Source organism: Telopea speciosissima, chromosome 11 (genome assembly GCF_018873765.1).
Source record: "Telopea speciosissima isolate NSW1024214 ecotype Mountain lineage chromosome 11, Tspe_v1, whole genome shotgun sequence".
Lineage (NCBI taxonomy): Eukaryota > Viridiplantae > Streptophyta > Magnoliopsida > Proteales > Proteaceae > Telopea > Telopea speciosissima.
In genome coordinates, this window is record NC_057926.1 from 18,053,585 (window position 1) to 18,080,876 (window position 27,292).

A 27,292-nucleotide genomic window follows, 5' to 3' on the forward strand; every position below is an offset into this window, starting at 1 on the left:
CTCTTCTCCTTTTTACCTTTTTACTTTTCTGATTTTCCGTTTTTGCCCCTGTACAACTTATCTCTATATGAATTACTTTTTTAGGGGTCTTTAAATAATGAGAGTCTTACTTGCTCTCTACTCTTCTCTTCTTCTTCTTCTATTAACACTACCAAAGGAATGTTTCTCTCTCAACGGAAATACACTTTGGACTTGTTTGCTGAAATTGGCATGTTAGGGTGTAAGCCTTCAAACACTTCTCTTGAAGCCAATGTTCGTCTCTCTAATAAGATTGGTGAACTAGGGGATAAAGGTCAGTATAAACGGTTGGTTGGGAATCTACTTATCCTATAATCGACCAGACATTGCCTTTGCGCATGGTTAGTCAAATACATGCATGATACATACACTTCACATTGGGAGGCTATGATTCGCATATTACGGTATTTAAAATCTGCCCCAAGAAAGGGAATTCTGTACTCACCTCATGATCACCTGCGAGTAGAAGCCTTTATTGATTATGACTGGGCCAACTCTCCTAATGATAGACGGTTTACATCTGGTTACTGTACTTTTGTTGGAGGTAACTTTTTTTTTTTTTTTTTTGGTGAATAAAAAATTCAATACCAAAAGGGAGAAGAGAAGGGAGGGGAGAATACAAAAGGAAAGAAAGAGGGGGATACAAAGAGACAAGCCCTAAGGGGATGGGCCCAGCCCATCAGAACAAAGAAGGGAAACATAACAACCCAGGAAACAACAATATGCCTGTTCCTTGGGGTATCCAACAAGAGGCTTAAGGGGGAGCATGTGAAGCTTAGAGCTAACATCAAAGAGCATGGCTTTCCAAATCATGTCGATAGAGTGAGAGTTGGAAGTCCATCTTCTGAGATTTCGCTCCATCCAAATGTGGGATATAACAGCCCCAAACATAAGCATGCTGGCGGTATCACAGATTGTAGTACCCAAAAAGACCCTACTCAACCAAGGCCACTTCCTCGCAAAGGGGAGGGGTCTCCTGCTATGGTGCAAAATAGAGGCCAAGGCTTTTTCCAGATGGTTAGGACTAAAGGGCAAGAGAAATAAAGGTGGTCGATGTCCTCAATACCATTTCAACAAAGAGCACAAGAGGGGGAAACAAGGATGTGGTGGTGGAGAAGAAATTACTGGGTGAGGAGGCAATGGTAAGGGTTCTCCAAACGTGAAAGTTGTGGCCTTTAAGCTAAACAATATTGTACTAGGAGACTGCCCGGGGCGGGGGGCATGATGTTTGACAAAGTCCCAAGCTGAGGAAGAGCTAAAAAGCCCTTTAGGGGAGGGGAGCCAAGTTATCTTGTCCGAGATAGAAGTGGAGGGGGGGGGAGGAGGGACCAGGATCCAAGGGAGATGATTGTGGAGGGGCAGATTTAGGCATGCCAGAGGAATAAACTGAGCAAGCACCAAGGATATTGTAGATGACTCCAACAGGATGCCAGGGGTTAAGCTAGAGGGAAATAGAAGTCCCATTGCCAAAATCGCTGAGGTAGCTAAAAGGGCTAAGGAGCGAAGGAGGAGGAGCTTGTGCCAGACCCATGAGCGATCGACAAGAAGGGGGACCGTCCAAATGGATTCCCACTTGAGAAGGTACGAGTAGACCCAGTTAACCCAGATAGAGTTGTTCTTAGAGGAGATTTTCCAGATTAGCTTGAGAATGCCAGCAATGTTACAACCCCGGATTCGGCGAATGGCAAGGCCACCTTCGGAATTTGGGAGACAAATGGAAGCCCAGCTAATCGGGTGAAGAAATTTGGAGGATTCCTTATCTTTCCTCAGGAAGGAGCAAAAGAGGGATTCCATGGCAGAGATGGTGAATTATGGAAGACCAAAAATACTGCACCAGTAAATGTAGGAAGATTGAAGGACTGATTTGATCAGAACAATCCTACCTACAAAGGAAAGGAGTTTGCCCTTCCAAAGCTGGAGTCTTTTACGGATGAAATCCAACATAGGGGGGCAGTGATGACTGGTCAGCCTAGCAGGGATCAAAGAGAGACCGAGATATTTTATAGGAAGAGATCCAAAAGTGAACCCAGTAAGGCGGAGAAGGGAATCCTTATCCGAGACCCCAAAGGGGAAAATATGGGATTATAGGAGATTGATTCGGAGACCAGACAGTCTCAAGAAAAGCTACAGGGAGGACATAATGGAAGAGATAGAAGAGGGAGAGGCCTTTGGAGAAGATCATAATATCATCAGCAAAGACAAGATGGGTAATGTTGAGGTTTTTGCATTTTGGAATGTGGGAAATGAGATGCTGGTCGGTTTTAGCTTGAATACTTTTCGATAGGACCTCAAGGGCAAGGGAGAAGAGAGAAGGAGAGAGGGGGCAGCCTTGGCGGATTCTAATTTTGCAAGGGAAGAAACCTTCGGGGGAGCCATTGACAATGACCGAGAAGAAAGGGGAGGAGATACAATAGTGGATCCAATGGACAAAAACGGGCGGGAAGGACATCTAAGTTAGGTCATCACAAATGAAATCCCAGCGAAGGAAATCAAAGGCCTTGTGGATGTCAATTTTTATGAGGGCAGCAGGGGAGTGCGATTTACGATCGAAACCCTAGACAATTTCCGAGTAGAGGAGAATATTGTTAACAATGCTTCTGCCGAAAATGAAGGCCGATTGATTGGGGCTGACAAGAGATGGGAAAACAAGCTGGAGCCGATTAGCCAGGATTTTGGCAATGAATTTGTAGAGAAGGTTGCAAAGGGAGATTGGTCTAAAGTCAGCCAGGGATGAGGCTCCCTCTTTCTTAGGGATTGGTCTAAAGTCAGCTGGGATTAAAGAAGAACCTACGTATAGCATGGACAAGGTCATCCTTGAGGATGTCCTAGTAGGAGGAGAAGAATTCCATACTGAATCCATTACGACCAAGGGCCATATTGGATTTATGGCATAAGTCTGCTTTGAGGATTTCCTCCTCAGAGGGGATAGATTGGAGGGAATCCTAGAAAGAGGGATGGACAAATTTATTGATGAGGTCAAGAGGGAGGGGGAAGGAGAGGGGGGGCAGGTGGGAAGGCAAAAGAGGGAGGAGAAATGGGAGACTACTTCCTTCTTAATGTCATGGACAGACGAAAGAGGGGTGCCATCTCGACAGGAGTAAGGGAAAAGAATTAGAATTAGTATGGGCTTTCAAGGATTGGTGGAAGTAGCCGAATTAGAGTCCACGAGATCAAGCCACCTTATGTGGGACTTTTGGTGAAGGAAACTCTCTTCAAGGGAGGAAAGGGAGGAGAGCTCAAGAGAGAGAAGCTTCTCCTCTTCAGCCAGCAGAGGGTTGAGCATGTTAGCTTAGAGATTGGACTGGATGAGAGAGAAATTGCTGCGGCAAGAAGCCACATGGGAGGAGATATTGCCGAATGAGGACAAGTTCCAAGCTTTAAGAGCTTCCTTCGAGTTGCGAAGCTTCTCAGCAAAAGCGAGGAGAGGGAGGGAGAAACAATGCACAGCCTTGAACCAAGCTTCACGAACAGTGGGGATGAAGCTAGAATGGGAAGACCACATGTCAAAAAAATTGAAAGGCTTAGGCCCACAGGAAGAGTAGGGTTGAATCAGGAGATGGCAAGGGCTATGGTCAGACAAGCCTGGAAGGAGACAGTTGGCATGGGAATTAGGGAAGAGAGAGAGCCATGCCTCATTCATGAGGAGGGTCAATTTTGCAAGCAATTCGATCCATGCCAACTCTCCTATTGTGCCAAGTGAGGGGGGATCCCGACCATCGCAGGTCCTCGATTCCCATGTCTTCGATGTAATCATTGAAAGCATTGACAGATGGAATATCAAGGGGATGGCCTCCCAATTTCTCATGACCAAACCTAACAACATTGAAATCTCCGCCCACAGCCCAAGGGAGGGGCCCGACACTAGATTTAAGGAGGGAGAGATCAGACCAGAGAGAGGTCCGGTCAGAAGCTCAATTGAAAGCACAAACAATTGAGAGAGAGAGAGAGGTCGAGGAGAGGGGAAAGGAGAGATGAAGGTAGAGAGCTGGGGGGGGGGGGGGAGGAGGAGGAAGTGATGCTGATTTTTTAGGGATCCCATAAAATCCAAATATGGCCATTAGGGGAATGGACGTAGTTAGAAAAAAAGGACCAAGAGAGTGCAATAGAGGAGGCAATGTGAGGGTCATTCTCCTAAAGGACACTGGTTTCAAGAAGGGCACAAAACGAACAATGATTGGATTTAATAAGAGCCCGAATTTCAGCATGTTTAGCAAGGGAATTAAGACCCCTGACATTCCAAATGAAGCCGGAAGACATAGGAGACTAAGAGAGTGGGGGGCAGCGAATTCTTTGGGGGGAGGCTTCTATATTGCCTACAGTAGCAAGCAAACAGAGGCCGATTGGAAGGGGCCACTAGGAGGGTGGACTGGTTCAAGGGGGTCATATAGTGAGTGGACCGGCCAAAAATAGCAAGACAAGGCTCCCAGGGGGTAGGGGCCAAAATGAAGGGGGAGGGGGGAGATAAGTCGTGGATGAGGGGATGCAGGGGGGGGGATCCATGGAGGTAACTTAGTTACTGGGCGAAGCAAGAAACAGACCGTCGTTGCCAGGTCAAGTGCTGAAGCTGAATTCCACGTCATGTCCATGGCATTTGTGAATTCATGTGGCTCCAGGGACGGTTGAAAGACTTAGCTACACCTACTTCTCTTCCTATGATGCTTTACTGCGACAACAAATATGAAATTAGTATTGCTCACAATCCAGTTCATCATGATTGCACAAAGCATGTGGAGATTGACCGCCATTTCATCAAAGAGATGGTGGAACGAGGTCTAATTTGTACTCCATTTGGGAAGCCTAGGGACCAGTTAGCTGATGTTTTTACCAAGGGTTTAAATAGTAAAATGACGATACCTACCGATATGTAAAACCCTTACTTTAGCAGCAAACAATTGACCAATCCTTCAAGATATCATTCATTCATCTCAAAACACTTGCATTACATGGCTAATCAGTCCACTTGTTTATAGACAACACTTCTCTGAATTAGAACTTTTTTCTTTTTTCCAAAGTTCCTTATACTTGATGACTAAGAAAACAGAAAAATAGAACCTACTTGAACTGAAAAAATGGAAACTAAATATTAACCCAAAGCTTCCCCATATCTTCTAAAAACCGAAAATAGAACTAACAACTAACACATAATCCCGTATAGACTCGTTAAACCAGAAATATGGGCTAATAAAGTTGTCCGATTTACAATAAAAACCCATTATTTAAGAGTCCAACACCCAAATAACCCATTGACCACTCAAAATTAAGCTTATTTAGTGAAATTCACTATAAATTTGAACTTTGGAACTTGTGTGATTGCAAGTTCGAGTTCTGTGTCGATGATTGCATCGATGCTGTGGGCTGCATCTGTGGAGGGTGCAAAGCAACTCTCAGACTCACCTATGGAGGATTCCGAAGAGTCATCACGGCAAGCCATTCTTGACTCTAAGGATTCTGCAGGCTGCCTGCATCTGAGCTACATGTGTCAGACATGTTTGGATGCACACGTGCAAAAACTCTCCATTTCATAGACTGAATTGTAAGTATTATTCTATTCCTATATGTTTATATATAGTTTATTTGTTTAAACTATGTATTAGGGGCAGAATGGTAATTTATCTTTGTGGGACCCATATCCCAGTGTGGAATTCAAATCTCCATAACCTACCCTAGCTGACCCTCCTTAATTATGTCATATGACATCTGCTAGATGACTTAGATATAGGTAATAATTCATTTAATTCCATAAAATCAGATTAGGGAAATGATTTTTCAAAACTAATTCTAATTAGGACTAAACAAACAGCCCTTAATTGAACTAACCATATAAGGAATACTTAGTTCCTAATTTCATTTCCTACATCTAAAAGAGACCAAAACCGAATCAGCTAGAGGAGGAGAGAAAGAAGAGGAAGAATAGAGAAAGAAGAAGAAGGAGAAGAAGGGCTTAGACTTGGAGATTGGAGCAAAGACTTAGAGGTTGAACTTGGAATTGAGAAGAGAGACTGCCATCACCATCTACATCTCCAATTTCAGGTAGGTCCTTGCATCTGATTGGTGTATTTGACCTAATCCTCTCTTCCTCCTCCAATTTTCTATTGGGTTATAAGTTTATAGAACCCTAGCATAGGAATTGGTAAATCCCTAAATTGGAGCAGTTATTTGGGTTCAATTAACCCAATACATTGAACCCACTTTATCTGTACACTCTTTTATCAGATTGAGTCTGTGATGTAAGGATCCAGGCCATTGGAGTAAAACCCAAATTCTGACTTGGCAGCCAGATGGAGTGGCAGGCCCATGGCGGACGTCCGGCCCCTCTGGCAGCCTGCATCCGGTTGCCCCTCTACTGTGTTTGTTGGACTGTTTTCCTAGGGGTTTGACCTAGACTTCTACCCTAACTAATCTATGATGTTTTGTTGTCTATCTAGGACTGTTAGACTTTATTTTGGTGTGGATTACTTGGGTTTTTGGGCATCTATCTAGCTAGACTTGTCTACTATCTCAGGAAAGGGAATTTGAGTTTAATTTTGGAATGTTTATGCTATTAATTTCTAATTTATTATGACTGCCATACCATGCATCATTTCTATACTCTAGTCATATAGTTTCTTAGCTTTAAACTTATTTGCATTAGATGTGCATGAATTAGGATGCATCCTCATATGCATTGCATATACTACTTGTTCTTGGAATTACTTGGTTTATGATGATGTTACTGGACAGTTACTGTATTACTCTTATGAATGCATATTGTCATCATATTAGAGATGCATATGGTTAGGATTGGCATGAACCCAGTACTACGGCCCCTACTAACAAGGGAGAGGTGTTGGATAAGCCGTGGTAGGTCTGAAGGGACGATTCCGGAATGCCATTCATTGTCCCATATCCGAAGAACATTACAGGAATGGGAACAAACAGTAGGGTTAGTCAGAGGGAGTTCGTTAGCGTCAAATGTGTAATGCCTGAGCTGCCGGGTCTCCACAGTAGTAGAATGGTATCGCCCAGATGACTGACGTTTGGTCATTCATGATGAGACCTAGTTTCCATGTTAGGAGCATGCTTAACTTAGGTCATTCATCATGGACTATCTGCATATGCTTGTGTGTTTCCCTTGTTGGGCTCAGTGGAGCTCACCCCCGTGGATATCCTTATTTTTCAGATGATACTACTTTTGCTGCGGCTGTTTCTGTGGGAGTTCATCTGTTCAAGACCCTCCTACCGCTCACGGAGTTGATACTCCGCTGTTTGTGGAGCACGATGTCTCGTGCTTGTGTGATGATTATGCATTCTCCTAAAGTACCTGACAGACCAGGCTATATCCCCACTCTTTTGTTTATAAAATACTTTTGTATACCTATCTTTATATAGATTTTGTATCTTTTGTCTTGGGTTACTGTGTGAATCCATCAGTGTAACTCAAACTTCACTTAATTTATATATAACTGCTTTATCACTAGTTCTCTCTATTATTATCATTATTTCTATTATTTAAATTGCTTCCGTTGCATTTAAATTTTGTATTGTGATAATTGTTGTAAATAGGGTACTGCCCTTGCGATCCTTGGGGATTGGTTGGATGTCAGAGACTTCCAATAACACTTGGCCCTTATGAACCGGGTCGGGGTGTGACAATTAAGTGGTATCAGAGCAATCATGCTCTACTCCTATTTGCAATCAATTCACAGTATAGCAGCTCTTAGACTCATTAAAAAATTTATATATGAGTCCAGTTTAGGGTGAAATAAAAAAAAAATTCAACTAAAAGCTACTAATTAAAAGAAAATTGATTGTAAAACTCAAAGAATAGTGAAATAAAGGTAAAGAATTTATATATATAGATCAAGTTGTTAATTACAAAAGTTTTTAGCACCTAGTGCTGATTGGGTTACAACTTCTTACAGACTTTAAGAAAAGTACAAGATCCTACAATGAACAACTGAAAGTTAAAACTAAACTAGGTATCAAGTCATCACTGCTGTGGTTGTAGTGGTGGTGTGGTCCCTGCCCAGAGAAGAAGGATCTCCACTGAGCCAACTTAGTCTCAACTGCCTAAACATGGCTGCTAACATGAGTGAAGTCCCTCCTCATGTCCTCAAATCTCTATGCCATGGATATCTCTAAGCCCTCGAACCGGCTAAAAAGTTGTCCCCAAGGCGTACCGTCTGCAGGAATTGGTGGGATAGCAAAGGAAGAACCACCCACATGACCAAAAGATGTTGTAGGCTACGGAGGTATGGGTAGATCTCTGCGTACTCCTACACGCTCTTCCTCTGCAGCCTCCTCTGCATCAATGGTCTGTCCCATATTAGTACAGTCGGGATGACCAAGCTCTGGAGAAGAGGGTGAAAGCTCTATGCTCATCTTCACCAAAGTAATCCGACTAATGCTCACAATCTTCTTTGTCGAGGGTTCTTCATTCCTTAGGTTAACTCCAAACCTAAGAAATACCTTCGAAAGCAACCTTCCAAACAACAGATTCCCATGCCCAGGGTTATCATGCAAGTGTGCCACAGTACGCATGATAGCATATGGCAAGCAGATCTTGTATCCTGTGTAGAGACAATAAGTAGTAAGGATCTGCATAGTGGATAGCTCTGTGTGGTGGCCTACCTTTGGGACAACAATGTGCCCACAAATCCTAGACAATACCCAAGCTGAGGGGAGCAAGTCTAACTCGGACTTTATCCGATCATAGAACTTTCCATCAGTGAGTACAGAGTACTGCCATTCCTGCTCACTGTCAGCTAGGAACTCTAAAGCGTCAGCACTTGGAGTACAATACCTCCATTCTCCCTTATTGGAAATTTCCAATATGTTAGCCAACTGAGAAGTATTGAAGGTAATGGGCATGTCTTTCACACAGGAACTAATGATAAACTCTTCTTGTGAAATCCGCAATAAATTAGAACTTTTTAGAACTTGTGTGATTTCAGGTTCCAGCTCAGTGTCCATGATTGCTTCAATGATTTGGGCTGCATCGGTCGAGGATACAGCTGAAATACTCGACACACCTATGGAGGATTCCAGGGATTCTTCCTAGTTTGCTTTGTTGGAATCAGAGGACCCCTGTGAAACCCCGCACCGGAGTTACTTGTGCTGGATCTGTTGCCTGGAGGCTACGCAGAACCTCTCCCTAAATTAAATGCATTGTAAGTATAATTTAAAGGTATTTATATAATGTTTAGTACGACCAAATAGGGTTAGAAGGGTATTTTAGTCAAATTGCCTCTGTGGGACCTACGTCCCCAGTGGAAAATCCTGTTCCAGACAATTACTTGTATCCGGATTTTCCCTGGTGTCGTATGGCATCACTCTATGGTTAGAATAGAGTAATAAACATAAATTTCTAATTATAAACTGTTTTAGAAATCAATTTAAAATCTAATTTCACCCAAAATGACCAGATTGCCCCTTAGTGTTTAAGTACTATATATAGATATATATCCCATCTTTATTATTCACAAATCACAATTCCAACTAAGGAGAGCTGAAAATTCGTTCCAACCTTGGAGAAGGAAGAAAGAGAGAGGAAAGAGAGAAGAGAAGCAGGGAGAAGGAGGAGCTGTTCTTGAAGGTTTAGATTCCATACCTGAAATTGAGCCTTGAAACTTCCAATTGAGATTGAACTGCATAGTTAGAGGCTGACTTCTCCTTGATTCTGCTTCTACACTCAGGTAGGCCATGGAAACTTGCTGTTTTTCCATTGTTTTCCTTCTTCTCCAAGTCTATTTCAGTTAAGTAAGCTTGCTGCCATTAAAGCTTCAAGGCCAAGTTTAAATACTGAACTTCGCCATGATATTGGACTGTTTGGGATCAGTCCCAATCCAATTAAACTTGAAATCATATGACTAACCCTAATCTGACCTCAATTGCTGAAACTATTGACCATGTGATAAACCCTAAGGCAACTAATTTTGATTTAATTGATAAAATCCCCAATTTATGAAACCAACCATGAAATTGAACCCCCAATTAGAGAGACCCACCTTGAATTAGTATTTAAAACCTGCAATTAGGGCCATGCATGTTAAGATCTGACCTTATAAAACAAAACCCCCAATTTCGGCCATTGAGCCGGATGCTGTTGCAGGCCCAGGGGCGGTCGACCGGCTCCCAGGAAGTCTGCATCCGGCTCCTCTTTTTGGTACCCTTATGACCATGCCCCTATGGGATTTGACCTTGGGCCATCACTGAACCTAATGGATGCTGTTTTTGCATGCTGTATGGGTCTGTTTCTACTGTTCTCTGTTAGTTCTACTGATTTCTAGGAAGGTTGATTTAGTTAGGCTAAGCTACATTACAAGTAAGGGAACTTTTGACTTAATTTGGGCGTGTTTGTCATCTGAATTTGTTGTTATGCTGAATGCCATGTCATACATCATTGAAATTACACAGATGCATATAGTTTCTTAGCTTGTGTTTTAATGCATTAGAATGCATATAATTTAGGCTGCACATTAGCATATTGCATTGCATTGCATCGATGTTATTATTATTTTGAATTGTTGATGGTGGAATTTAGTACTCTATAAATCAGTTGAACATGCTTGTATCATCATAAATAGACTGCATTAGGCTAGGTTATTATTCATTACCTAGTACTACGCCCCTTACAAACAGGGGGAGAGGTGTTGGACAGCCCGTGGTACAGCCGAAAGGATAATGCCGAGGTGCCATCTTCTGTCCCATGTTAGCGTGTGTACTCCGCTGTGGGAATAAACAGTCAGGGTTGGTCTTTGGGGGTTTGTCGAGGTCCGATGTATTGGTTCCGGGACTGGCGGGTCCTTGCCGTGGTAGAATGGTTTCACTAGGGTGACCGATGTGTTAGTTCCGGGACCGAGGTTAGCATCTACTACCAGTGGTACGTAGACCTCATGAGACTTAGTATCTGTGCTAGGAGCATGATAGATTAGGACATGCATCATAAATTTATTGTGTTTGTATGCATGCATTCCCTTACTGGGCTCCGTTGAGAGCTCACCCCCGTGGATCCTTATATTTCTTTCAGATGAAACTGCTTCCGTTACTGCTGCTGGTTCTTTGGGGACTCCTTCTGCTCAGGATGCTTCTCCTGCTACTGGAGTTGATACTCCTCTCTTTGTTGAGCACGATGCTTCGTGTTCTTGCGACGACTGCGCGTTCTCCTGATCTTCCAGACTGATCAGGCTAGTTCCTCCCTTTTTGTTTATAACACTTTTGTAGTAATTATAAATTATAACTTTTTGGGCTTTGGAGTTACTCTTTTGTGAATCACCGATGTAACTCTTTTATACATAACTATTTATATAAATATAATGTTATCACTAGTTTTCCTTTACTATTGTCTTATTACTCTATTTAACTGCTTCCGCTGCATTTAAATTCTGATTATTGTGAATGAAATTGCGAATAGAACACTGCACTTGCGATCCTGGTGGGTTGATTGGGTGTCTGAAACATCCAGTTACACTTGGCCCTTATAAACCGGGCCGGGGTGTGATATTTAACTGGTATCAGAGCTTTATGCTCTAATTCTATTCGCAATCAAATTCATGATATGGCAGCTCTTGAACTCATTGATCTGAAGGTGAGTTCAGTTAGGGATAATTAAAAATCTCAACTAAAAACTACCCAGTAAAAAATGGAATTGATTGTGAAACTTAAGTTAGATAAAAAAGATAAGTAATTATATGTATATGTACTTGAGATGTCTTTACAAAATTTCAGCCTTTAGGCTGATTTAGTACATCAGTTTAACACACTGAAATTAGGACCTAGTCCTTACAAGTTAAAGAAAAGAAAACATTACTACAAGCATTAACTAAAAACAAGTAAATGAAAAGCTAAACTAGGTTAGGAACATGGCATCACTACTGCCGTGGTGGCGGTGGTCCCTGGCTGGAGAAGAAAGACCTCCACTGAACTAGCTCAGTTTCCACTGCCTGAACACGGCCACTCATGCCATCAAAACCTTGCTTCACGGTCCTCTCTAAGCTATCAAACTGACTGAGCTGTCCTCAGGGGGTACCATCAATAAGGACAGCCGATGTCGAGGAGGAAGCCCCTGCATGACCATGAGTAGTATACTGAGGAAGAATGGGTAGATCTCTGTGTGCCTCTGCAACCACCCTCTCTGTAGTGTCCTCCACATCAGTAGTCAGACCCGGGTCAGTACTGTCAGGATGCCCAAGCTCTAGAGAGAATGGAGGGAGTACTATGCTCATCTTTACCAAAGAGACACGATTGATGCTCATTCTTTTCTCTGTAGAAACCTCCTCATTCCTTAGGTTTACTCCAAACCTGGGAAAGATCTTGGTCAGAAGCCTTCTAAGCAAGAGGTTACCCCGCCCAGGATTATCATGTAGATGTGCCATAGTGCGCATAATCGCATAGGGCAGGCAGATCTGGTAACCTGTATAGAGACAATATGTGGCTAGGATTTGCATTGTGGACAACTCAGTCCGGTGGCCACTCTTCTGTACTACGTTATGACCACAGATCCTAGAGAGCACACGAGCTGATGGAAGCAAATCCAGTTCAGATTTTGGCCTCTCATAAAACTTGCCATTGGTCAGAACTGAATACAACCATTCTTGCTCCTCATCAGCCAGGAACTCTGATGCATCTACAGCTGGAGTACAGTACCTCCACTCTCCCTCATTAGAAATCTCTAGCATCTGTGCCAGGTCAGCTGTGGTAAAGGTGATGGGCGTTTCCTTCACATAGGAACGAATGACAAACTCTTCACCCTCGAAGCCATAGGATAGGTTGCTCAAAAACAGTCGAACCAACCTAGGATAACAGTGTCTTTCTGGCTGTAGCATTGAGAGCCATCCTAGCCTCTCAAATCTTTCCCGGACCTTGAATGCAACAATGTCAGCTAGTACAACATTCCTTTCTTCTTCTACCTTTCCCTCCATAAACCATTCACCATAGTACTCTTCTTCTTCTACGCTCCGGAAGTATCTAGGATTGAACTGTGGTGGAGCAATAGCCCTACCCCTTCCCCTTCCTCCCCTACCTCTTCCTCTCCCTTCTCGGCCTTAAGCTGCAGCCATTTTTTTTAATGCTGCAAAATTTGGCAAACAAATATTACTCAGTAACATATAGGACAGCAAGCTAGCCAATTTTATTAAAGCATTTAGCCTACTATATTCTACAGGTATATCGTTAAGTAATTATAGTAAGTATAGAGTAATATTAGAACAAGATAGATAAAGTGATAGTACTAAACTAAGAGGAACCCTAACTGTGGTTCTAGGTGAAATGAGGCTTAGATAGCATATGAGTATTAGGGACTGAATTGCTACAACATGAGCAGGTCTGAAACAAGTAAAAGGAAAATAGAAAAATAGGGAGAATACACAACTATGTTAAACATTGTTAAAATTAGTAAAAGAAAAGTAAAACAGTAATAATGTTTTAAAAAACTTAAGAAAAGAAGGGCAAAAGCCCTAGAATTGGAAAAAGAACAAAACATTAAGAAATATCATGATCTGGAACAATTAAAGAAGGAGAAAAATGAAGAATAAGTTGAGAAAAGTAAGACATTAACATGACATAGCAAAAAGGAAGACAAAGTAGTAAAAAAAAAGGCATTAGAAACTTAGGAAAAATGGTGGAAGAAGACCTAGTTTGGCTAAGACATGAAAAAAGACAAGAAATTTCATGATTAGAGCACGCACTTGTGATTTGAGGAATAAATCCAAGAATCAAAGCTGAAGATTGACTGTTAGAACCCTAGAAAAGCCTTAGGAAACCCTTAGAGTGAAGTGAGAAGAGAAGGAAATCTGTTCGGACCCCTTTTGAGTGGGACCCAAAGTCTTTTTATATGGCCTAGTACCGCCAGCCGGTCGACCGGCTCGGCTCGGCTCGGCTCTAAATCCGGCTTGTGCATCCGGCTGGCCTAGAAACTTAATAAAGCTACTGTTTCATGGGGCGGATGATCCGGCCCTGTCCCTCTGTGAATCTGGGACTTTTTGAGTTTGCATCCGGTAGGCCCAATAAAATTACAAAAAAAAAAAATTTAAGTAAATTATAAATATATATTATAATTATTATATATATTATTTAAGTACAATAGGTATATTAATAAGTTTTAAAAGTAGGGATACATAAGGGCTATAAGCCTATATCAAAATTGTACATATAATGTAATTGTAATATGTAGATATTAGTATATAATATACTTGTATGTATATAAATATATACATTATTTGGGAAAATATACGTAAGTGTGTACTAATATGTATAAAATATATATGTATATGAAATATACATGTATTTATAATGAATCTTATCTCATCTTATATATATTATGTGCCATGTATTATGTAGGCACTTTATATATTTATTGTATAATATCATGTAAGAGTTATTTGTGTATTTATTGCATTATATATATGTGTTGTAAATTATAAAAATATTGCATTATTTTTTTTAGGTATCCGAACCGTTGGCTTAACACGTAACTACGACTCGAGATGAGTTATGTGTTAAGGCCAATCGAGGAATATGCTTACAACCCCGAAAACATCGACGAGATGAATCGAGCACTTGAGCTACTCGTCAATGACCGGTTGTATCTCCAGTCGATCCTTTGGAACGACATTAAGTCCTTGATGACCAAGGACTTCTATATCATCGATCGAAGGGTGGAATACCTTCAAGCTCACACCACACGCATCGAATCCATCCTACACAGATGGGCGGATAAGCTTCAAGGGCTTCCTTGAACTCTGTTAAGTATGATGAATCATGGTTTACTGTTCTTACTGCTTTATCATTCCCGTGCACTCTCTTATATCAAACTGATGCATATGCTGATAGTTTGATGTTTATCTTTCTTTCTTTCTCAGCTGATCATTATGGATCCATGGCCTCCTAACACTTATCAGAGGCGTACCACTGAGGTACCATTCTCATCTGTTCTGCACCAGCATATACTTTATTTGATATTGGAGCTACACATTCTTTTGCGTCTCCATCATTTGCAAAGAGGACAGGTGTATCACCTAAGTGTTTGACAGAGGGTCTAGCTGTTAGTACACCCACTGGGTCAAGGATAGATTTAAATACAGCGTATGAGCCATGTGCAGTAAAGATTGTCGGCCAAGAAATGAATGCCCACTTGATTCAGCTTGATATGACCGACTTCGATGTCATATTAGGAATGGATTGGTTGGCGGCATACAAGGCAAATGTACTGTGTGCAGAAAGGAAGATTGTCTACCAGCCAAGAGGTGAAAAGGGATTCATCTTTGTGGGTGACAAGAAGAGAAGACCCAAGAAGATGGTAATTTCAGCCCTCAAGATGAAGAAGTTACTTAACAAGGGATGCCATAGATACCTTGTGTCCGTAATGGATACTAGGACACAGGTTAGGCCTATGTCGGAAATTCCTATAGTAAGGGAGTTTCATGATGTTTTCCCTGATGACTTGACTAGTCCACCTCCAGCAAGGGAAAATGAATTTGTAATTGATTTACTTCCTGGAGCGACACCAGTATCTAAGGCACCTTATAGAACAGCACCAACTGAACTAAAGGAATTACAAGCTCAGTTGCAAGACCTGTTGAAGAAGGGGTTTATAAGACCAAGTGTGTCACCTTGGGGTGCCCCAGTTCTGTTTGTAAAGAAGAAAGATGGCTCCATGCGAATGTGCATAGACTATAGAGAACTGAAAAAGTTGACAATAAAGAATCGGTATCTACTACCAAGGATTGATGATCTTTTTTATCAACTCCAGGGTGCCCAAGCCTTTTCGAAGATAGATCTCAGATCCAAGTACCATCAGGTTCGAGTTAAGAAAGCTGATACTAGTAAGACAGCCTTCCGGACTCGATATGGACATTATGTGTTCTTGGTACTGTCTTTTGGTCTTACAAATGTTCCGGCAGCCTTTATGGACTTGATAAACAGAGTGTTCCATGATGTCTTGGATAAGTTTGTTATAGTGTTTATTGATGACATCTTGGTTTACTCCAAGAGTGAAGGTATTCCAAGAGTGAAGAGGAGCATGCCCAGCATTTGAGGTTTGTTTTGCAAAGGCTGAGAGAGAAGCAACTATATGCAAAATTCAGCAAGTGCGAATTTTGGTTACCTCAGGTGGGATTCTTAGGCCAGATGGTTTTTGCCAAAGGGATTGAAGTAGATCCAGGGAAGGTGGAAGCAGTGGTGAACTGGGAGAGTCCCAAGACAGTGACAAAGATTAGAAGCTTCCTGGGATTAGCTGATTACTATAGAAGGTTCATTGAGAACTTCTCGAAGATAGCTATGCCCATGACTCAGCTTATAAAGAAAGGTGCCAAGTTCGAATGGTCTGAAGACTGTGAGAAGAGCTTTCAGGAGTTGAAGCTAAGACTGGTAATAGCCCCAGTTCTTATTGTTCCTGATGGAACTGAGGGAATGGTTGTGTATACTGATACCTCTAAAACAAGGCTAGGTTGTGTATTGATGCAACAAGGCAAAGTTCTCTATATGACCTGGAATTGGCTGCAGTGGTGTTTGTCTTAAAAATGTGGAGGCATTATCTGTATGGTGAGAAGATTGAGATATTCATAGATCATAAAAGCCTAAAATACTTCTTTATTCAGAAGGAGTTGAATATGAGACAGAGGAGATGGCTTGAACTTATCAATGACTATGACTTTGAAATCCAACATCACCCAGGTAAAGCCAATGTAGTGGCAGATGCACTCAGTAGGAAGTCATCAGATTGGGCAACAGGCAGAATTATGATTGAAGATGAAGTTATGAAGGACATACATGAGTTGAACATGGAAATTGTATTCGGAGAGATTGATGAATTATTTTCAGTGTTGATGGTACAGCCATCACTGCGAGCACAAATCATAGCAGCCCAGTCTACTGATGAAGAGTTCCAGGATGTAATGAGTAACATTCGTGCAGGGACACAGAAGGATTCAGACTTCTCACTGACAACTGAAGGAGTTCTTATGTTCGGAGACAGATTGTGTGTGTCTGTAGTTGGTCGTTTAAGGAACCTGGTTTTACAAGAGGCACACCAATCTCCTTTCTCTAGGCATCCAGGTGGTACAAAGATGTACAGACCTGAAACAATACTTGTGGTGGTATGGAATGAAGAATGATGTGGCAGCCTATGTATCTAGATGTTCGACTTGTCAGCAAGTTAAGGATGTCAGATACCGACCACAGGGGCTTCTGCAACCATTAGCTATACCAGAGTGGAAGTGGGACAACATCACCATGGATTTTGTCACAGGTCTTCCTCGCACTAGGAAGGGTATGGATACCATCTAGGTAGTTGTGGATAGATTGACCAAAACAGCCCACTTCATTCCGATGAAGATTACCTATTCCATGGATCAACTGGCAAAACTGTATATTGATAACATTGTCAGATTACATGGAGTACCAGCAAGTATAGTGTCTGACAGGGACTCCAGATTTACATCTAGATTCTGGAGGACTCTACAAAGAGCAATGGGCACAGAGTTGAATCATAGTTCAGCACATCATCCTGAGACTGATGGACAGTCAGAAAGAACAATTCAAACCTTGGAGGACATGCTCAGGGCATGTGTGTTAGAAATGAGTGGCAACTGGGATGAACATTTGTCTTTAATTGAATTTGCCCACAATAACAGCTACCATGCATCTATTGACATGACTCCTTTCATGGCACTGTATAGAAAGACTTGTCGCACTCCATTATATTGGGATGAAATTGGTGAGCGGCGTATATTAGGCCCAGAACTAATTTAGACCATAGTTATCAAGGCGTCGCCTAGGCGTCCAGGCGGAAATATGGGAGCAAAGCGGTGGGGCGCCTTATGGTATGTAAGAAAGGCGACCGCCTTGGTCACCAAGGCGTCTCCTAGGCGACCAAGGCGACGCCTTAGGAAGCCTTGTGACCAAGGCGGTCGCTTTTTGTTGTTAAATTTATTTTATATATTTACTTTTTTATTCTATTTCCCAACTTATTATTGGAAAGTATATATGGAGTATCTATACTGAGATACATTGGATCAATACTACAAAAACCACATTTATTTATTTTTATTGTTTTATTCTATTTATTAACTTTTCATTGGCTGGTGTATGTATTATCTACACTGAGATACATGTTATCAAGGGTATAAAAGACTTTTTCTTCTTCTTTTTCAACTAAAATCCAAAACTGAAACCCTCGACTTTTCATCTTTGTTATTTGGGTTTGGGAGAAAAAACCTGCGGTGAAGGAACAACTCCAAGTCTCCAAGAGTCCAAGTCTCCATCGATTCCGGCATTGGTCTTCTCCTGCCAGCCGCTTTGATTCTGACGAAGCTTCCTCCGGCTACCAGGTCTCCAGCAAGGTAAGTAACCTTCTACTCTTCTTCTTCTTCTCTTCTATTTTTTTTATTCTGCTACTGCACCTCCATGTCCCATTGTCCCCTCGATTTTTCGGTTTTTTTTTCTTATGCTGCGTGCTGTTGCTCCTCCAGCCTCCACCCCCCACCCCCCACCGGCGATTCCTACCTTAGGGCCTACTGCCTAGGCCTACTGATAATCGATTTTTTTTCTCTTTCTTCTCATCCTCCTCCTCCTTCTTTACAATTTTTTTTCTTCCTTCTCCTTCCCCGTGACGCACTATGTTCTTTTCTTTCTTTACTTTTTTATTTTTCCATCCTCATTTCTTTTGCCTATAATAAATTGAATGATATATCCTCATCCTGAGACAATGTGGACCTGTGAATACATACCATAGACGTCATTTTGTTATTTTGTCGAAATCATGATATGATAGTATGGCTTCTCCACCCCCACCGGCAATTCTAATGCTGTTGTTCCTACCTTAGGGCCTACTGCCTAGGCACTCATTTTGGCATCATAGAGGTAAGTATAATAATTTAGCAACCCTTTATTCTTTATATTTAATAATTTATAATGTTGTTCCATATTTATATGCTATATTTCTATTATAATATGATGAACTTAGTTTGTTAATTTGTTTTTTTGATGAATATCTTGCATTGGCTTGACTCATTAATATTTATTTAGCAAAGTAGAATTATATAATTTTTAATATGCTATTTGTGCCAAATAAAATGGTTATATAAAAAAAAGAATACTAGAACGCCTTGTTCGCCAAGGCGACGCCTTGTGGGCGCCCTATCGCCAAGGCGCTTAGGAAGGCCCTCAAACGCCGTGGTCGCCTTGCCGCCTTGATAACTATGATTTAGACCACCTGTGAGAAGGTAGACCTTATAAAGGAAAAGATCAAGGCTGCCCAGTCCCGACAGAAGAGTTATGCTGATAAGAGAAGACAGCATGTTCAGTTTAAGGTTGGAGAAAAGGCTTTCCTGAAAGTATTCCCAACTAAGGGTGTTGTGAGGTTTCGTAAAAGAGGAAAGTTGAATCCAAGATACATTGGCCCATTTGAGATTCTAGCCAGAGTTGGTGCAGTGGCCTATCAACTTGCACTGCCCCCATCACTTGCTGGTGTACATGATGTATTTCACGTCTCTATGTTGAGACAGTATATCCATGATTCGACACATCTACTACCTCAGCAACCAGCTGAACTCATTGCTGACCTAAATTATGAGGAGGTACCTGAGGAGATACTTGATAAAAAGGAGCACAACTTGAGCAATCGTACCATCTCTTTTGTTAAAGTAAGATGGGGTAACCACTCCTCAGCTGAAGCATCTTAGGAAAGGGAAGATTTGACGAAAGAAAGATACCCCTATCTTTTCTACCCACCAAGTACGTCAATTTCGAGGACGAAATTCTTATAAGGAGGGGAAATCTGAAATCCACTATAAATTTGAACTTTGGAACTTGTGTGATTCAGGTTCGAGTTCTGTATCGATGATTGCATCGATGCTGTGGGCTGCATCTGTGGAGGGTGCAGATCAACTCTCAGACTTACCTATGGAGGATTCCAGGGAGTCATCACAGCAAGCCATTCTCGACTCTGAGGATTTTGCAGGCTGCCTGCATTTGAGCTACATGTGTCAGACATGTTTGGATGCACACATGCAAAAACTCTCCATTTCATAGACTGAATTGTAAGTATTATTCCATTCCTATATGTTTATATATAACTTATTTGTTTAAACTGTGTATTTGGGGCAGAATGGTAATTTACCTTTGTGGGACCCACATCCCAGTGTGGAATTCAAATCCCCATAACCTACCCTAGCTGACCCTCCTAATTATGTCATATGACATTTAATAGATGACTTAGATATAGGTAATAATACATTTAATTCTATAAAATCAGATTAGGGAAATGATTTTTCAAAACTAAATCTAATTAGGACTAAACAAACAGCCCTTAATTGAACTAACTATATAAGGAATACTTAGTTCCTAATTTCATTTCCTACATCTAAAAGAGACCAAAACCGAATCAGCTAGAGAAGGAGAGAAAGAAGAGGAAGAATAGAGAAAGAAGAAGAAGGAGAAGAAGGGCTTAGACTTGGAGGTTGAACTTGGAATTCAGAAGAGAGACTGCCATCACCATCTACATCTCCAATTTCAGGTAGGTCCTTGAATCTGATTGCTGTATTTGACCTAATCCTCTCTTCCTCCAATTTTCTATTGGGTTATAAGTCTATAGAACCCTAGCATAGGAATTGGTAAATCCCTAAATTGGAGCAGTTATTTGGGTTCAATTAACCCAATACACTGAACCCACTTTATCTGTACACTCTTTTATCAAATTGAGTCTGTGCATGTAAGGATCCAGGCCATTGGAGTAAAAACCCCAATTCTGACTTGGCAGTCATTTTGCAGGGCCATGGCGGACGTTCGGCCCCTTTGGCAGCCTGCATCCGGCTGCCCCTCTGCTGTGTTTGTTGGACTGTTTTCCTAGGGGTTTGACCTAGACTTCTACCCTAACTAATCTATGATTTACTTGGGTTTTTGGGATTCTATCTGGCTAGACTTGTTTACTATCTCAGGTAAGGGAATTTGAGTTTAATTTTGAAATGTTTATGCTATTAATTTCTATTTTGTTATGACTGTCATACCATGCATCATTTTTATACTCTATTCATATAGTTTCTTAGCTTTAAACTTATTTCCATTAGATGTGCATGAATTAGGATGCATCCTCATATGCATTGCATATACTACTTGTTCTTGGAATTACTTGGTTTATGATGATGTTACTGGACAGTTACTGTATTACTCTTATGAATGCATATTACCATCATATTAGAGATGCATATGGTTAGGATTGGCATGAACCCAGTACTACGGCCCTTACCAACAGGGGAGAAGTGTTGGATAACTCGTGGTAGGTCCGAAGGGATGATTCCGGAATGCCATTCACAGTCCCATATCTGAAGAACATTACAAGAATGGGAACAAACAGTAGGGTTAGTCATTGGGGGTTCATTAGCGTCAGATGTGTAATGCCTGAGCTGCCGGGTCTCCACCGTAGTAGAATGGTATCGCTAGGGTGACTGACGTTTGGTATGTGTTTCTGGGACCGAGGTTATCATTCTATTACAGTAGTACTTATACCCCATGAGACCTAGTTTCCATGTTAGGAGCATGCTTAACTTGGGTCATTCATCATGGACTATTTGCATATGCTTGTGTGTTTCCCTTGCTGGGCTCAGTGGAGCTCACCCTCGTGGATATCCTTATTTTTTAGATGATACTACTACTTCTGCTGCGGCTGTTTCCGCGGGAGCTTCATCCGCTCAGGACCCTCCTACCGCTCATGGAGTTGATACTCCGCTGTTTGTGGAGCAGGATGTCTTGTGCTCGTGTAATGATTGTGCATTCTCCTGAAGTGCCTGACAGACCAGGCTAGCTCCCCACTCTTTTGTTTATAAAACACTTTTGTATACCTATCTTTATACAGATTTTGTATCTTTTGTTTTGGGTTACTGTGTGAATCCATCAGTGTAACTCAAGCTTCACTTATATATATATATATAACTGCTTTATCACTAGTTCTCTCTATTATTGCCATTATTTCTATTATTTAAATTGCTTCTGCTGCATTTAAATTCTGTATTGTGATAATTGTTGTAAATAGGGTATTGCGCTAGCGATCCTTGGGGATTGGTTGGATGTCAGAGACATCCAGTCACACTTGGCCCTTATGAACCGGGCCGGGGTGTGACATATTCAGACCAAGTCAAGTTGGGATCCCTGCATCTTGACCTTATCCAAAAAATTCAATGGCTAAATTAGTAATTTAGTACTAAAGTCCACCTTGCATGTCGAATACATAATTACCTCATGTTCTTTCTGAGTATGGTATCCAGCATTTCGCCATTGAGCAATAGTCATCCCATGAAATACAACAACAGTAAAATAAGCATCCAAAAGTAGGATCCTGTCAGCGGCAACTGCAGCCACATCAAGGAGCACTGGTTCTGGACCTGAATGGAAGGAGTAGGACAATAATGATGGCTGAATCATAACAACCGAATTCGCCACATTTTCCCTGTTTAGGATCATTCTGAAATAAGCAGTTTCATCCGGGCTATTATTAAAGACCTGTAGCAAATGGAACAACCAAATTAATATTTGTAAGCTTTAAGATAAGCAGGATACCAATTACGAGACAAGCTCAATTAGGAAAGGCAAACAGAATAACTTTGTTATATACCTGAACAAACTGAGAACGCCGCAAATGAAACATAAATTGTGGAAATATTGAAAACCGGGGTGATAAGCTGAAAGAAGATGGACTATCTTTCTGGTAATCACCAAATCTAGAACACAGACGTATCAATGATCTATCCAGCCATCTGATAGGATCAAACTCAGCCTGCTCGGTAATCACATCTTTTAGTTATTAGCGAGCAAACAAGATCATCATCACAGTAGTTAATGATTGTAATAAAAGTATAGGACTACAACAAACTAAATATGATACATATTATTTATGCATGGAGTTTTTCCAGGTGGCCTGCCTAGAAGAATTTTTCTAGGAGGCTCAAATATATGCCATGTGGTAGCTCAAATGGGGTCCACAAAAGGGCTGCGTAGAAGGGTTTTTCTAGGAAGCTCAGATATATGCCATGTGGTACCTCAAATGGGGACCAAATTTTGTGGACAGGTAGCAGGATTTAAGCATCAGTAAATATCGTATCATATCATATCGGCCGATATGTATCGGTATCGGTGGGTATTGATACGCTAGTTTTTTTTTTAAAAAAAATTGTATCGACCGATATGGGTGATACAGTTCGATATAAGGCCAATACGGTACAGTACGATACGGGATCGATACAGGTAAGATACACTTGATTCCTTTAAACCTACAAAACAAAAAGTCAAAAACCATGAGTGAAATACGAAAATGAGAGCAACCAAAGTCCTTAGAAACTTGTTTTTCTCTTCGGTATGAGTTGGAGGAAATCATCTAACATAAAAAATGACTCTAATCTTCACCATTTAAACAAGTTTTGGGGATTTACAATGCTCACATCACGGATCGAAACAGATTTGGGTGAAATCTACTTTTTTGGTTATGCCTCACTAGATTGGGTAAAAATGACTGCATCAAGCTGATATATATTTACAAATTGCATAATGAGGTGTTTTATGCTTTAAAACTATATTTTATATGTACTATAAGAACATCCATGCACTTCTTGACCATTTCCATGTGTATCTTGCATCTCTTCGATACGATACAATACAATAAGTATCTTAAAATCAACCCTCCAATACGATAAACGATACTGATACTTAAATTCTTGATGGGCAATAAGTCCCTTTCTTTGCCCCTTCTCAGCATCCTCTTCAGGGGGAGAATTGTGGAAGTGAACAGGCTACTGATTTCCTTCATTCTCCTCTACCTATCTCTCCTTTTATGCTTGACATTGGTAAACATAGGACAGTGGATGTGGTTGAACTTGATCAATCAGGTGTTGAAACAGAATTGGTTATTGAAAATGATTCTGGTAATGAGAAGGATAATGACAAAGATTACCACATTCAGTACAAAAAAGGAGAAAGCTTGAAGAGTAAAGGAAAGAAGACTTACCAAGAGTCCTGTTTGGATCCACATACTGAGATTCATTCTCCTCAATCAGGTGAGATCCATTCTCCTCCATCTAATTTAGACCTTCCTATTGCTGTTAGAAAAGGGAAAAGAGTTTGTACTAATCCTATAGCCCAATTTGTTTCCTATGATGCTCTTTCTCCTACAGGTCTTGCCTTTATTGCTACTCTCTCTACTGCTTCTATACCCAAGAATGTTACAGACGCTATGTCTGACCCAAACTGGAGACAAGCTATGACTGAGGAGATGATGGCACTTGAGAAGAATGGTACCTGGCAATTGGTGGATCTTCCCAGGGGATGTGTCCTAGTTGGATGCAGATGGGTCTACACAATTCAGTATAAATCTAATGGTACTGTTGAGAGATACAAAGCAAGGTTGGTGGCCAAGGGGTACAGTCAAGCCTATACTATCAGGAGACATTTGTTCCTGTGGCTAAACACAACTCTATAAGAGTTCTTTTAATATTGGCTGTCAATAAAGATTGGCCATTATATCAGTTAGATGTGAAGAATGCCTTTCTTCATGGCGACTTGGAAGATGAAATGTACATGCAAACCCCTCCAACCTTCAAAATACCTTCAGCTGAAGGGAAAGTGTGCTTCCTCAAGAAGGCACTGTATGGCCTCAAACAGTCACCAAAGGCATGGTTTAAGCGCTTCCGACAGGCTATCTTGAAGAATGGATATTCCTAGAGCCAAGCTGACAATACTCTCTTTACCAAACGGGGCAATGGTACCATCACAGCCCTCATTGTCTATGTTGATGATATTGTGGTCACTGGAGATGATATAACTGAGATAGATAAACTGAAAATCTACCTGACTCAACAATTTGAAATCAAAGATTTGGGTCCCGTGAAATACTTCTTAGGAATTGAAGTATCAAGGATAAAGACAGGAATCAACATATGTCAATGAAAGTTTGTTCTTGATTTGTTGACAGAGACAGGGATGCTAGGTTGCAAACCAGCAAATTCTCCTATTGAGCAGAATCACAAACTAGGAGAAGATTGTGGTGCTTCTCTTGTTGATGCAAGAAAGTACCAAAGGCTAATGGGGGAAGCTTATCTATCTCTCTATGACATGCCCAGATATCTCTTATGCAGTGGGAGTGGTGAGTCAATTCATGCATGCCCCCAAGAGTGGCCACTTGGATGTTGTGCATCGCATTCTTAGATATTTGAAGTCTTCTCCAGGGAAAGGACTGTTGTATGCACAGCACAATCACTTGAGAGTGGAAGGTTTCACTGATGTCGATTGGGCTGGGTCCATTACAAACCGGAGATCTACCTCCGGCTATCGTACCTTTGTGGGAGGTAATTTGGTTACATGGAGAAGCAAAAAACAGCATGCCATAGCCAGATCCAGTGCAAAGGCAGAATTTAGAGCTATGGTTCATGGAGTGTGTGAACTCATATGGTTGAAAAGACTTGTTCAAGAACTGGGATTTGACACTGAAGGCCCTATGAGACTCTACTGTGATAACAAGGCAGCCATCAGTATTGCCCAGATTGAAGTGGATCGACACTTTATCAAGGAGAAGATAGACTCAGGCTGCATTTGTACTCCTTTTGTGAAGACTAGTGATCAACTGGTGGATATCTTCACCAAGGATCTTACCTCTATTCAGTTTGGTACTCTCCTATGCAAGCTGGGAATGTATGACATTTATTCTCCAGTTTGAGGGGGAGTGTTAGAGTTGTTAGAAGTTATGTGATAAGGGTAGTTTGGGAACTAGCCTATTGTCTAGTTGCCCTATTGTGTATTTTCTATTTTTTACCTTTCTTATCTTTTACCTCCCTAGGGAGGTGTATGTAATATTCTTATTTCTATTAATGAAGTAACATAGGTGTAGAGAGAGTCCTCTTTAACACAACTGATTCACAACCGAAATATCCTTCTCTTCTCTCTTGTCTTCTTCTTCCTCTCCTCTCTACCTCTTTCCTCTTCATCTTTCCCTCCTTCTCCTACTTGTATTCCTAAGCTTAAAATCCAACTTCATTATCCTTGCTCAATTTGCACCCTGTCATCAAAGTGCTAATAGGCTTTCAGTCCTCCACAGTGAACTTCTTCAATATTTCTTTCATATACTTAATTTGTGAAATGAATACACCATCTTCCAACTGATTAACTTGTAACCCAAGTAAATAGGAAAGTTCACCTAACATAGACATTTCAAATTCCTTTTGCAACCTTTCAGCAAAATCTCTGCATAGTTCATCTTTGTGGCCCCCAAAATGATGTCATCAACATACACAACCACTATGATCTGATTGCAATCTTTAGATTTGATATAGAGGTTGTTGTCTACTTGTCTACCATGCCCTTCTTGAATCCCAGCTAATAGCGGTAGGTGTCAAATCTTGCATACCATGCCCTTGGTATGCAAGGCTTATATTGTGCATTATACAGAGATATCATTTACTGAAAAAGGGGCCCTCTTGATCACCTGAAGAGATTTTTAGGCATAATTGGAATAATTTTGACCGTACAGATTGAGCTGACAAAAGAGATTTTGCAAAGTAGCCTCAGTTTTATGGGCTGGAAGATTTATGCAGTCCATAGAAAATTAAAAGAAAAACAAGTATTCTGAAGCCAAATGCTCTTGGATGGGCAGTTGAATAGGGAGAGAGAATTTTTCTCCTTCATATTGACTGTAGTATATCACTTTGAGGTCGTGAGTACCTTGTGAATTGATATAAATTCTGGCATGCATCTTTGAGGAGAGTGGCACAGCCAAACATCATCCTAAAAGCGAATCAGCTTACCACATATATCTCAGCCTTCTATTTTGTGCTTGTGTATTTGCATTGTTATATTATTTGTTGCAGGATGGTTCGAGGATGGGATATGTGATGTGCGACGGGTGATAGCCGTATCTGTATGTGTGTATGTGTTTGCTGCGAGCAAGGTTTTAAGTATCCTTTTGTATCCACCGACATTAACAATATGTATCATATCTTTAAGGTACTGGTACGATACGGTTCTGATACGAGACCTAAAAAAAATTGGTATTGGTACATGTAAGAAACTTCATCCTTTATATATACTCAATTGAGTGCATTTATCTCATCGTTCTTTGTTCTCCTTTTTATACATCCGCCCCTTTCAAATTACTCCCTTACCCCTAAAAGGGAGGAAGAGAGAGATAGACACACAGGGTGGTAGGGTGCTTGCTTACGGTGTACCGCTAGCATACCCAGCCATTACTTATTGTGGAAATCCTTGAATGTGGCTTGTGAACAATGAATCCACAGCCTCTTTATTTATAACTAGATGAGGAACA

General features: G+C 41.1%; 1 protein-coding gene and 1 long non-coding RNA gene across 2 annotated transcripts in view; one reads left to right on the forward strand and one right to left on the reverse strand.

The window, feature by feature from the left end:
* Positions 1-27,292, reverse strand: part of LOC122646384 (protein transport protein SEC23-like) — a 128,507-nt gene that overhangs the window by 44,634 nt on the left and 56,581 nt on the right. Inside the window, exons 9-10 of the mRNA XM_043839934.1 lie at positions 22,601-22,762; positions 22,225-22,488 (exon numbers count right to left, since the gene is read on the reverse strand). Coding sequence (XP_043695869.1) covers positions 22,225-22,488; positions 22,601-22,762 — 426 coding nt within the window. The remainder of the gene's footprint in view (positions 1-22,224; positions 22,489-22,600; positions 22,763-27,292) is intronic.
* LOC122646386 lies at positions 12,920-26,771 on the forward strand. Its single transcript, XR_006330610.1, has 3 exons — positions 12,920-12,932; positions 19,290-19,292; positions 26,565-26,771. It is a non-coding gene; the product is annotated as an uncharacterized LOC122646386 (long non-coding RNA).